The 14,036-nt window shown below is 39.2% G+C and overlaps 1 protein-coding gene across 1 annotated transcript in view; it reads left to right on the plus strand.

The window, feature by feature from the left end:
• Positions 1–14,036, plus strand: part of LOC145980249 (dipeptidase 1-like) — a 256,811-nt gene that overhangs the window by 232,919 nt on the left and 9,856 nt on the right. Inside the window, exons 10-11 of the mRNA XM_083113259.1 lie at positions 2,334–2,409; positions 3,880–4,018. Coding sequence (XP_082969385.1) covers positions 2,334–2,409; positions 3,880–4,018 — 215 coding nt within the window. The remainder of the gene's footprint in view (positions 1–2,333; positions 2,410–3,879; positions 4,019–14,036) is intronic.

Here is a 14,036-nt window from a genome sequence, read left to right on the forward strand (position 1 = left end):
AGAATTAGGATGATGATGTTCATTCCAGAATTTGATCTTTTTTTATCATAAAATCATATAGCGTTTCCTGATCTAACATTTCCCTGATTTGAATGTTTGAAACGTATCTGCCTTCCTTTATACACTTTGTATTAATTCATTCATTCAGTCCTTTATCTGGAACCTAACAGTTTTTATGCCGTTTATTGTCCATAACTATACACATATAAAATGTACTCAATTGTTTTACATTAAAATCATATTTTACATATATTAGTTTTTTTTTAAAATGAACACTTTGCCTTTTACAATTGTATGTTACGCTTCCTTAAAAATGATAACAAACTATAACTAATCCGCACATCTGGATTAACAACTAAACTTAACAAATTTGTCGGAAACTGAACGTTTACATTATTTAAAGTTTTATACAAGATATTTCTCTCTATTATATTTTGAGCATTCCAGTATTATATGTTATGCATCTGCACTTTCCCAGCCACATTCACATTTCTTATTGTTCGCTATTCCAATTTTGGATAAATGTTGGTTGCCCAATACACAAATGGCCCGTTCTCTGTCTATTAATTAATACAATTACATTTCTTGTAGCACTTACATGATGAAACCATGGTTTGTGTGTTTTGAATTCAGCAAATGGTCTGCATGATTCTCCAACTGTTGTTAAGTTCATTTCGACACCAATCAAACCATTCATTCAGAATTTTCTTCTTTACTCTAGGGAGAAGATCCGTATAGTATAATGATAAGTTTGTAATATTTGGAAAAGACACTGCTTTCTTTGCACATTCATCTACATGAGAATTTCCTGTAATATTACTATGAGCTTTAACCCAAGAAAACTCAATGGTTTTTCCAGATTTTTGTATTGTTTGAACTAATTGTGTACAATTTATAATATAAGGGGATAATTTGTAAAGACTCTTGTAAGAAGATTTCAGAGCCTGTAATACACTTTGCGAGTCAGTAAGTATTAAGAACATTTGCAAATTTAATTTTTGGACATATATTAAAGCTTGGTAAATTGCGTAAGATTCTGAGGTAAATATTGAACAGTCTTGTGGAAGCCGAAATAATAGGTCTGTTTTATGTTGTGGATCGTATACACTTTATAAACTTCGCTGGAAGGAAAGAGCACTGCGTTGCCCCACTACGCATGCATACGTAAGCATTGTCTTGATCAGCACATGAAATAGTGTTATATCTTAATTATTAAACGAACAACAATACTCACCAAGCTGTAGAGTAACAATGGTTTCATTTCCGGGCAATAACAGTCATTTTTGAATAAGCCGAATGTGTATGTAGTATCATAATTCAGAACTACATAATTTGTATTCCTGTCCAGATATTATTAGAATAATTAAGTGAAGAAGAAGACTTAGGTGGGCAGGCCATGTGACTCGAATAGGAGAGGAAAGAAGAGTTTACAGGATTCTTGTAGAGAAACCTGATGGTAAGACACCTGTAGGAAGACCAAGATGAGGATGGAGGGATAACGTTGAGGTGTACCTAAAGGAAATCGGTAGGGATGGAAAAGATTGGATTCATCTTGCCCAGGATAGGGACAGATGGAAGGCTTGTGTTGCTGCAGCCATAAACCTTCTGGTTTTAGAAGGCTAGAGAGTTGGGTAGTTAGTTAGTATGTGTATCAATCTCCAGTCAGTAACCACCCCATTTACATTCCAGTCGTAAGAAATGCGCAATCATAATGTACTATTGTTGTTGTCTTGCTGTACTAGAGGATTACAAATCTATACGAATCGTCAAAATATCAAGAAAAATCCTGAAACAGAAACAATATTGCCTTATTCTCGCAGTAAAAAAATATGGATCATAAATATAATGATCATTGAATATCAGAATACAACTGCACCGTTTAGAATTGCTCGATCAAAAATTGTTTTAAATATATCCATAATATGAGAGAAGTTTAAAGTGGCAGTAAGTTTATTAAAATTGGACATGATTTTTTTTAACGAATGTGTGGTAGATTTAAATTCAACACTCTTCTCGTTTTCTTGGTGATTGTACAGGTCTACATAGAAGCTAGTAAATATAATTTATGCTCGTTGTTTGAACAGTAATGGCCTGGTATGAAGTGAAAATGGTGTACATAAAAATGATGTGTTGGATATTTATCAAACACTTTTACTGACGGATGGCACTATACGTTTAACACTTTGCTTCAGTTAATGTCCCATAAAACCAGAGCAGAGTTTTTATGGCGAGAATAGATTTTGTAACCCCGTACCGTGTCAGGGAAGAAGTCATTAAAAACTACAAGCAGATAAAGAGAGGACTTTAGTTAATGTTGATTTTTCGTTTTGCAGGCCATCTTACACATATTCGTGACGTCGCAGGCGAAGACCACGTGGGCATCGGGGCAGGATACGACGGAATTAACAGGTGAGTAATTAACGCTATTATTGATTGTTTGTTTGTGTGAGTGTGTGTGTGTGAGAGAGAGAGGGAGAGAGAGAGCTTCCGCCTAGCTTAATAGTTAGCTGTCTCCCTGCGGTGCGAGATGTCCCGAGTTTGATTCTCGGTAGGAGACCCAAACATTTCGATGTTAACCCAGCATCGTGAGGACAACTGGGAAGCTACTTGGAACTAAGTAGCGGGCTTCGGATCGAAAGCCAAAAGACAAGCTTCACCCAATCAAAAAGACTCTCTGACAGGGCCTGGCCCATAGAGGGTTAAGTAAGGTGACCAGATTTTGAAAACAACAAAACGGGACATTTTTCATATTTTCGTGAAGAAAAAAAATACACATTTTAATATATAAAAACGTTTTCGTCATGAATAGGATGAATGAATAAATACTGTGTAAATAAATGACATAATGTTATGATATGCACTGCTTTCCAACCAATCAGTTCTTTGGAATTTGAAGTCATGCATTGATATTTTGCAGATGAATGGATCTTCTTCAGGACATTCTTCTTTTCAAATAACATTTTGTAAAAATTTCGATGGATTGATTGATTTTGTTTATTTTACTTCGCGTTTTGTGCCTCTTGGCTAATTTGCGAAGATTGGGATGAGTGATGAAATGATGAAATTGATGAATGGGCATTCACAAACGACCAAGCCCGAGTAGATGCTGAAAATTTCAAAAATTTCTGCTTGAACCAACTCAATTTAGATTTACAAAATCGAATTGATCACAGAGCGTGAAACACTTCTGCAACTTCAAGTAAGTAGAAGATGATTCTGTGCGGGATTCGAACCCGGGACCCTTGGCGTCACAGTGCGATGTGCAAACCACATTTTTTTTAATAAAGGAGTACCCCTATTCGGCAGTATCCCCCGTCATTCACACACTCTTGCACACATGTCAAGTTTCACTGTATTCACATTGGTTCTTATTATTCGGACAAACACAAACATCCAAGCCCAAGCGGGATTCGAACCTGGGACCCCTACCGTTGCAACGCGATGAGCTAACCACTCGGCCATAGGGTCCGGCATAAAAGTTTCGACAAGTTCATAGTGATAATAAACAAGATTTATTATTGCAACAATTCCATGCCGATACATCATTTCCACAAAAAAAATATATATTTTGGCGATCTGTTTTACTTTCAACAAAACATCGGGACAGAGACTCAAAAAGAAAAAAAGGGTGGTCTCGGCTAATACGAGACGTCACCATACTGTAGAGCCAAGGAGTTTAGCGAATATCTGATATGTGTGTGTGTGGAGGTGCGTGTGTGTATGTGAGTGTGTTTTACAGAGAAAATGCGAAACGTAACTTTTCATGTTCTGTGCTAGTGCTTGCTCTTGAAGTTAGAGACTATTCTGCAGGGCTGTTAGGGGGAGCAGAGTGTGTGATTTTTATTTCCGTAGTTCACATGATCTTCTCTTCTCTTCCAGAACTCCAGCGGGCCTGGAGGATGTGTCCCGCTATCCGTTCCTTCTGGCGGAAATGGCCCGGACTAAGGGATGGACAATGGGGCAACTGCAAAAGTTGGCGGGACTGAACTTCCTCAGAGTCTTCCGGCGGGTGGAGAAGGTAGAAACAATTGAGCAGAGAAGTCTCTGCCTCAGGGTTTTCCACATATTGTGCTTAAACTTGGTGGTCAAGATGTTCACTGGACCAGACTTGGTCTCTTGTCTCTCTGTCTCTGACGAATCTTTTGCAGCCTTTGTCTCAATTCCCATTTCTCTATCTCTCCCTTCCTGCATTCAATTCTCTGTCCTCTGTCTCTCTCTCTGCCACTTTCGGTCTGGAATTTACTGTTTTTCCTTCTCTCTCTTTCTCTCTCTCATTTCCTCTCTCTCTCTCTATCACACACACACAATCTCTCTCTCGCTCTATCTCTCTCTCTCGCACACACACGCCCTCTCTCTCTCTCTCGCACACACACGCCCTCTCTCTCTCACCCCCCTCTCTCTCTCACCCCCTCTCTCTCTCACCCCCTCTCTCTCTCTCTCACCCTCCTCTCTCTCTCTCTCATTCACATACACACACACACCCTCTCTCTCTCTCTCTCACACACACACACCCTCTCTCTCTCTCTCTCTCTCACACACACACCCTCTCTCTCTCTCACACACACACACAATATCTCTCTCTCACGCACATCCAAACACACTTCCTCCCTCTCTCTCTCTCTCACACACACACACTTCCTCCCTCTCTCTCTCTCTCCCTCTTTCACACACACAATCTCCCTCTCACACACACATACCCCCCCCCTCTCTCTCTCTCTCTCTCTCTCTCTCTCGCACACACACAATATCTCTCTCTCACGCACATCCACACACACTTCCTCCCTCTCTCTCTCTCTCTCACACACACACACACACTCACACAATCTTTCTCTCTCTTTCACATACACACACACACCCTCTCTCTCTATCACGCACACACACACACCCTCTCTCTCTATCACGCGCACACACACACTCTCTCTCTCTCTCTCTCTCTCTCTCACACACACACACTCTCTCTCTCTCTCTCTCTTTCACACACACACACACACCCTCTCTCTCTCTCTCTCTCTCACACACACACACACACACTTCCTCCCTCTCTTTCTCTCTCCCTCTTTCACACACACAATCTCTCTCTCACACACACATACACACACCCTCTCTCTTTCTCTCTCTCTCTCTCTCTCTCTCTTGCACACACACAATCTCTCTCTCTCACGCACACACACTTCCTCCCTCTCTCTCTCTCTCTCACACACACACACACACTCACACAATCTCTCTCTTTCACATACACACATACACCCTCTCTCTCTCTATCACGAACACACACACACACCCTCTCTCTCTCTCTCTCTCTCTCTCTCTCTCTCTCTCGCACACACAATATCTCTCTCTCACGCACACACACACACACTTCCTCCCTCTCTCTCTCTCTCTCTCTCTCACACACACACACACACACTCACACAATCTCTCTCTCTTTCACATACACACACACACCCTCTCTCTCTCTATCACGCACACACACACACCCTCTCTCTCTCTCTCTCTCTCTCTCACACACACACACACACACACACACTCTCTCTCTCTCTCTCACACGCACACACACACCCTCTCTCTCTCTCTCTCTCACACACACACACACACACACACACACTCTCTCTCTCTCTCTCTCTCTCACACACACACACCCTCTCTCTCTCTCTCTCTCTCACACACACACACACACCCTCTCTCTCTCTCTCTCTCTCTCTCTTGCACACACACAATCTCTCTCTCTCTCACGCACACACACACACACTTCCTCCCTCTCTCTCTCTCTCTCACACACACACACACACACACTCACACAATCTCTCTCTCTTTCACATACACACATACACCCTCTCTCTCTCTATCACGAACACACACACACACCCTCTCTCACACACACAATCTCTCTCTATATATCTTTTTCTTAAGCCTCCTCTGTCTTTCTCCCCCCTCTCTTTACTTAAGTGGTGTAAGGGGTTACTCTTTCTCAAGACAACCAAATGTCAACATCCTTTCGACGTAGTCCACCCTGGACTGCATTTCACAGACTACCGAGGCTCTGGCGTCTGGACTCACAACTTCCATCTCTCTCTCTTTCTCTCTCAAACACGCATCCCCCCCATACACACAATCTACCTCTTTTTATCTAGCATTTCCAACCTTCCATTATTCATATCCCTCTCTCTCTCTCTCTCTCTTGTCTTATTCCTCTTACTATCTAACATTTGTTGCCTTGAGTTAATTCTCCTATGTTTCTCCCTCAACCCTTTGCCCCCATACTGTCTTTCCCAGGACAGTGCCTTTGCAAGGCAGATGGCCGGTCTCATGACAAAAGGAAGTTTGGGCAGCAACTTAACTGCATCTTCCTCGCGTGACGTCACCAGGACAATCCTTTGAGGATGGTTTAAATCGAATTTCGCGTGCGAAGCATTGGTTCGTGTGACAGTGCAACGGACAAGTAACATGCTTAGGATATCTCAGGCTGAAACAGATTGCGGAGAAAACTTCATCTCAGAAACGTGACTTTGTTGATTACAAATACGAATGAGATTCATCGTGAAAGGATACAGGGTGGTCCATAAGTACGGAAACAACCGTATGAAACATTTACGGACGCTGAAACAGTAATAAAACAGAACCAAACATGATACAGGGAGGTGTAAAGTATATGACCAAAATGGCGGACATCTTGAAATCCGCCATCTTGAAGTCCGCCATCTCGGATTCAACTTTAGTATTTTAAATTGGAGGGTGGGCATGTGATATATGAAAATAGGCTAGAATTGCAGGAGAAACACGCTGGTGTGATTCACTTTTGTGTAACTTAAATCCTAAAATTGTTTCTTACAATATGCATACTGCCACATTCATCTAACAGATGTGTTCTATGTGCTGTACCCCATCTGCCAGTGTTATATACAGTGATGTGCCGTAGGCTATAAGTAGTGGGAAAGGCCATATAACCAGCGCGATAAAGTATGAACCCCCCTCAAGCAGATTTGCCTACACTTAAAACTAGCTCAACATGCCCATATGAGCTTTTTGCTCAAGTGTGGAACCCCGCCTAATCCAAGATTTTTGTAAAAAAGCCCTCATGGATTCCATGAGAAAGTATGACCTTTCTCAGATTGATTTGTCTACACTTACAGAAGGCACTTCTGTGAGATTGTTGTCCATAATCCTGTCAAAAATATGTCCCTCCTCATATTTTTTTGACCACACCTGAAACTACGCCAAACGTATTAACACACACCTACACCCACCCACACCCACCCACGCATATTTACTTCCGGTCCATTTCCGGTCCACTTCCGGTCCACTTCCGGTCCACTTCCGGTCCACTTCCGGTTTGCCTACTTCCGGTCCACTTCCGGTCCACTTGTGGCCTATTTCTGCTTTTTTTATCCAGCATAAAGTTTTGAATTGAATCCCAAGAAATTGTATATAAATACCAAAGCCAAAAATATTAAGTGTATACACACATACACACGTACACACATATACATACATACATACACATATACATACATACACATACACATACACACATACACACGTACACACACACACACAGCACAGTGTTGAACCCAACTTATATTTTTATCCAGCATAAAGTTTTGATCTGAATCCCAAGAAATTGTATATAATAAACAACAACAAAAATGCCGAATCAAAAACATTGTAATCAATGCAATAAGAATATATCCAGCCCCAATTGGGCTAAGCACCAAAAGATTTGTAACCCAGACAAATACAGAACTCCCACAAAAATTTGCCCCAAATGCAATAGAAAATACAGCATGGAATACTTCACGTATAAACATAAAGATACTTGCTCTGCACAGTCATCAACACAACCATCTACATCTGGTCTGAAAAGAAAGCACGAAGCACCTCTTAATGCCAGAGCAGCAAAGCAGCCACGCTATGAACCTATCCGTAGCAGTTTTAACGGCCAATTAAGAGATCACCGGTTTGTATCAGAACCAAGATGTGACATTAAGAATTTTTTGAACAGTAAAAATTCTGATCTGCAGGCAATTCTAAATGCACAAAATGGCTCTTATAAGCTGTCCCTCAAATTGTATACTCAATATAAGAAACCAAATGGCACAAAATTTACACAGCCCCACATAACAGAAACTGTACCGGTTTATTCAAATACAAATTCGGACAAAATAATATGCAGGTTGATAGATCAATTGAATATGAAACACTCTGAATTTGCAGCAAAAGAGTCAGGATGGAGCCTATGCGGTTCTCCACACAAGTTATATGTTAATATTTCTGAATTCTGCCCATTAAAAGGTTCTACATATCTGCTATTACCTGCCAATATCAAAAACAAACAAGCCGTGGTCAATATAAAAAATAATGACCAGAAATGCTTTTTGTGGTGTATATTAGCTGCTTTGTATCCAGTTTCAAAGGATCCTCAGCGAATAACTTATTACAAACAACATGAACATGATTTTGACGATGCAATGGAGGGTTTAGAATATCCAATGTCTGTTCAGAATATTGATAAATTTGAAAATAGGGCCAGGCATATCAATGGCAAACAATTATCTATTAATGTATTTATTTGTTCCACTGGCAATTGCCCGATAGCACCTCTCAGAATCAGTACACTTGATGATGAATCTGCTATTCCCATTGATTTGCTCTTATTTGAAGGGGATGATACACACCATTATACTCTGATACATAATCTTGAAGCTTTAGTCAGAAAACAACTAGACAAAACTCATAGAATATTTAAGTTGTGCAGAAGATGTTTGACTATATTTGATGGTCAAAAAATGGTAAATGGGGTTCGGGAAGAAAATGCAGAAATTGCTAAAAACAAGTTAATTGAGCATCTGAAATACTGTGTGAACCATAAACCTGTTCATATGGTAATGCCTAATCCAAGTGAAAATTGCAAATTCAAAAAGTTTGAAGCCTTCTTGGAACACCCAGTATATATTGTCTGTGATTTTGAATCAAACCTCAAACCTTTTGCATCCTGCAATCCAGATCCTGAGGAATCTTCAAGTACACCATACCAGCTACATGAACCTTCCAGCTTTTGTTATACAGTTATACGGGATGGCGTAGCTAGTGAGCCACACTTATACATGGGACCAAATGCCATCAAAATATTTGCACATAGAATAGAAAATGAGTGCCGTGACATAGCATCTAACATCTTATTAAAATCAAAACCTATGTTGCCTTTAACAGAGGAACAGATTGAAGATTTCAACAATGCAGAAAAATGCCCGGTATGTGATTCTGAATTTTCAGATACAAATATCAAGGTACATCACCATTCACATACAGATGGTAAATTCTTAATGGCCCTGTGTAATAGCTGTAATATTCAAATCAAGAGACCAAAATTTATCCCCATATTTTGCCACGGAGCATCCAATTATGATTTCCATCATATGATCAGATACGAGGGGTTTGAGAAACAGAATTTAAATATTTTAGCTGAAAATGATGAGAAATATATATCTATTAGCAAGATAATTAAAGTTGATGGTGTTCCTATTCACATAAGATTTCTTGATTCTTACAGAATTTTATCGGCTAGCCTGGCTACACTGGCCACTCAATTATCTGATGATCAATTCAAAATCACACGTGCTATGTTTCCAAATCAGGACCTGAAATTAATTAGGCGGAAGGGTGTATATCCATATGACTATGTTACAGATTTTTCTAAATTTGATGAGTGTTCCCTGCCACCACAAGAAGAGTTTTACAGCAGAATCAGAGGATCTGGAATCACTGATGAAGATTATCACCATGCCAAGTTGATGTGGAACAATTTAAATTGCCAGACATTTGGTGATTATCACATGGCATATTTAAAACTTGATGTTACTCTCTTAGCTGATATACTTCAGGCATTCAGAAAATCTTCCCTGCAAAATTATAAACTGGACCCAGTATATTTTTACAGTGCCCCAGGTCTAGCATGGGCCGCAACGTTTTTGAACACTAAAATGCAATTGGATCTGATCCACGATCAAGATATGTATCTGTTTATGGAGAAAGGTATAAGAGGAGGGATGGTGCAATGTTCCCAGAGATATGCCAGAGCAAATAACAAATATATGCCTGATTATGATCCAGCACGGCCATCAAATTATATAACGTATTTAGATGCAAACAGCCTCTATGGTCATGCTATGATGAAAAAACTGCCATATGCAGGGCTTGAGTGGGTCGAAGATGTCAATATTGAAGATCTTAAGGATTTTGATGACAGTGACTATGGCCTCTTCTTAGAGGTTGATCTGACAATTCCAGATAATTTACACAATAAATTTTCTGATCTGCCCCCAATTCCCGAGGTTCAGTGCTCACCTGGCTCTAAACAGAAGAAGCTCATGATGACTCTGGAGCCGAAACAGGGTTGTGTCTTATATTACAAAAACCTCCAGTTCCTGATGAAACATGGTGTTCAAGTGACCAAAATTGGAAAAGTTTTGAGGTTCAGGCACTCAGAATGGTTGAAACCATACATTGATACAAACACAGAGCTTCGAACATCTGCAAAGAGCCAATTTGATAAGGGCTTGTTTAAATTGATGGTGAATTCAGTGTATGGCAAAACTATTGAAAATGTCAGGAAACATACCGATGTTAAAATAATTACTGACCCTAGTCTGAGCAAAAAATTGGTTGCAAAGCCCAACTTCAATTACAGAAGAATTTATGATGAGCACATGGCACTTTTCAACATGAAAAAAACAAAAATCAAGTTTGATAAACCTATTTATGTAGGGGCTGTAATATTGGAATTGGCCAAATTACATATGTTAATATTGTATTATGATGTGCTGAAACCTTTTTATGGTGATCGTGTAAAATTATTGTACATGGACACGGATAGTTTTATTCTTGATATTCAAACAGAAGATGTTTATCAAGATATGTCACAGCCTGAATTGTTTCAATACTTTGATACCAGTGAACATACAAGAATTCAACCCCACAACAAAAAGGTGCCTGGCAAGTTAAAAGATGAGACACTTGGTGATGTTATTGTGAAATTTGCTGGGTTAAGTGCCAAGATGTACAGTTTTAAAACATGTAGTGGTGCTGTTGCCAAAAAAGCCAAGGGCATTGGCAGAGTAACTGTTGAAAAAGATCTCCAATTTGAAGATTATGAAAATTGCCTCAAATCCCAGAATTCAATCAAAACATCAGAATCCAGAATTCAGAGTGTGGATCACTTGTTGACTTCAAATATTGTAAGAAAAGTGGCCCTGGACCCACATGATGATAAGAGATGCATTTTGTCATGTGGCATACATACTCTACCATGGGGGCATTGTGATTTGAAAAGTGGGAAACAATGCCCCAATTACAGAGCATGATTTGAAATAAATAAACATGCCTATGAACTTATTTGGGTTCAAAAAACAGGCTATTATGGACCTGCCAACACCACAACCCTCTTCTGATATGATGTCTAAACTGAGTGGCTTGTTAATTATTCATCTGAACAGCATACTTACAGATGTTGATGATGAAACAGGTAAAATATTGTACATATTTAACAATAATTTAAATCATTACCAATTACCTGTAGGTGGGCAATTGCAATTTATTACAACCCCTGAGGGTGATGTCAAGATTTCAGTAGGGAGAAATATTTATAGAATTAAGCACTCAAACATGATTTCTGGCACTGTTTATACTGTTTCTGCTGGTGACTGCTTATATATTGAGGTCCCTGGGTCATATGACAAGCTTATACCTTTTTTTATAGAATTAAGAATCAGATACTCTATAATAAATAACCACTAAAACAAAAATGCCTAATGATATATTTGGCCATACAAGACATGAAGATCACAGTGATGAGATTCTGATGCTTGATGTCAGAGTCAAGAAATTAAGAAGTGATTTACAAGCTTTACAAACCACACTCAATGCCAGTCTTCAATTAGAAATTACAAATTTACAATCACAATGCATGGACCCTCTTCTTAAAATTGATTCTGAACTCAAATTGCTGCTTCAGAAATATACTGACTTTGCAACATTGGATAATTTTCAAAGTTTAGAAGAAGCTGTAGCAGCTCTTCAAGCCAAATTTAAGACCCAGACCACCAACTCCGAGCAATTGAAACAACAATTGGAAGAGCAGATAAATAATGTCCAGACACAGCTCCAAACAATTGTCAAAAGCATAAAATCACAAGAAGATTTTGAGCTAGTGATTTCCACTCTAAAGGAACAGATTCAGTCACTCCAAATACCTAATCTGGATCCTCTGCACAATGCCATAGCCGAGGTTAAAGAAAAAATTGAGACACTTGAAAATTTTATGAACAATTTGCCATCTTCTGATGCTTTGAATGCAATAACTCGGAGTGTTGCAAACATCAAGCTGCAACTTGAAACATATGAAGATTTTGGAAAAATTCAAAGTTCCATAACCCATCTTGAAGGTACAATAGCGGCAGTGCAAAGTGATTTGGCAAATGTACTAGAATCCAGATTGCCTGGAATTGTAGACACACTTGTCAGTGTCCAGCAACAAATCACAAAGCTTGAAAACCTCAACACTGAATCTGAACTGTCTCATTTTCATCATTTGATTGATGATATCCAAACAAAGCTTGAAATTTTACAACAATCCACACCCTCTCAGGCAGATATAGCCCTGCTCCAAAATGCTATGCAAAATGTGGCTCATGCTTCTGAATTAAACACTGTGAAATTGGCACTTGAATCTTTGCAAAATACAGTATCAAATCTGCCTACATCACAGGAACTTAAAAATATTAAGAGAGCAGTGAATAGGATATTGAAATCAGAAGATATCAAGAATATCCAGACAGAGATCAAACAACTCACACAGACAGTGGCCACTCTACCAACCAATCAACATATTAATGAACTGCATGCCCTGTTTGAGGATATCAGAAGACAGGTCCATGATCTTACTGCTCAAAATTCAAAATTGGCAGTTATTGAAAATTTGCAACAAATTGTAGCTAATATCAAGCAACAGCTAGGGACCATGGAATCCAATCAATCAAATGCCCTGTCTGTTTTTGCCACCCAGCTTCAAGAGATTGTGCAACAATACAAGAAACTTGTTGTGGACATAAAAATAAAGCCGGGCCATGATGATGTTGTTAGGACCATCAATGAGCACCTTGAATCTGTAACAAGCAGATTGCTCACAGCAGAAAAAGAAATAACCGGCATAATCGAGAATCCAAAACATACAGTAATTCTTGAATTGTACAGCATCCCCAACAAAGAATATGATTCTCCATTTACACCAGGTGGCAAAATATATATGCTGTCCCCTGCACAATTTTATTACCAGTTTTTTGTTGGAGGCACATTGAGACCAATCAAGATCAAATATTGGCATCAGCCACAGGCACACCACTACCCCACCTTATCAATAACAAATGCTGACAACAAAGTGAAAATCACCAGTGTAGAGTTAGAGGATTTTACAGATCCCAATACATTAGAAACAGCCTATACTGAAGATGATGGTACTCTGGAATTTAAAATACAAATAGGGGACAAATTATATTTAGAAAATCCTGCAGTATCAGCTGCTGAACACCCCATAGTTGCAATATTCCTGTTTACATATTATGTCTAGACAAATTATTGTTGATGAATTACACAGACAAGCCAGACATAATTTTAAGAGACTCCCAGTAGTCACAAAGGGCATAGATGATTTATGGCAGAGCGACTTGATTGAGTTGGCAAGTGGACAGTTGAAAAACTTAGACAAAATCAACAAGGGCTACAAGTATCTACTCACTGTAATAGACACATTTTCAAAATTTGCCTGGGCTGTGCCACTCAAATTCAAGACTGGAAAATGTGTTACAGAAGCCCTCAGGACAATCATCAATCATTCAGGAAGATCACCGCGCTATTTGCAAACAGATAATGGCAAAGAATTTTATAATTCAGTATTTCAACAATTTATTAAAAGCCAGGCAATAAAACATTACTCGAGTTACAGTGACCTCAAGGCCTCGATTGTAGAGAGATTCAACAGAACCCTA

Source organism: Lepisma saccharinum, chromosome 27 (genome assembly GCF_977018435.1).
Source record: "Lepisma saccharinum chromosome 27, izLepSacc3.1, whole genome shotgun sequence".
NCBI classification, from domain to species: domain Eukaryota; kingdom Metazoa; phylum Arthropoda; class Insecta; order Zygentoma; family Lepismatidae; genus Lepisma; species Lepisma saccharinum.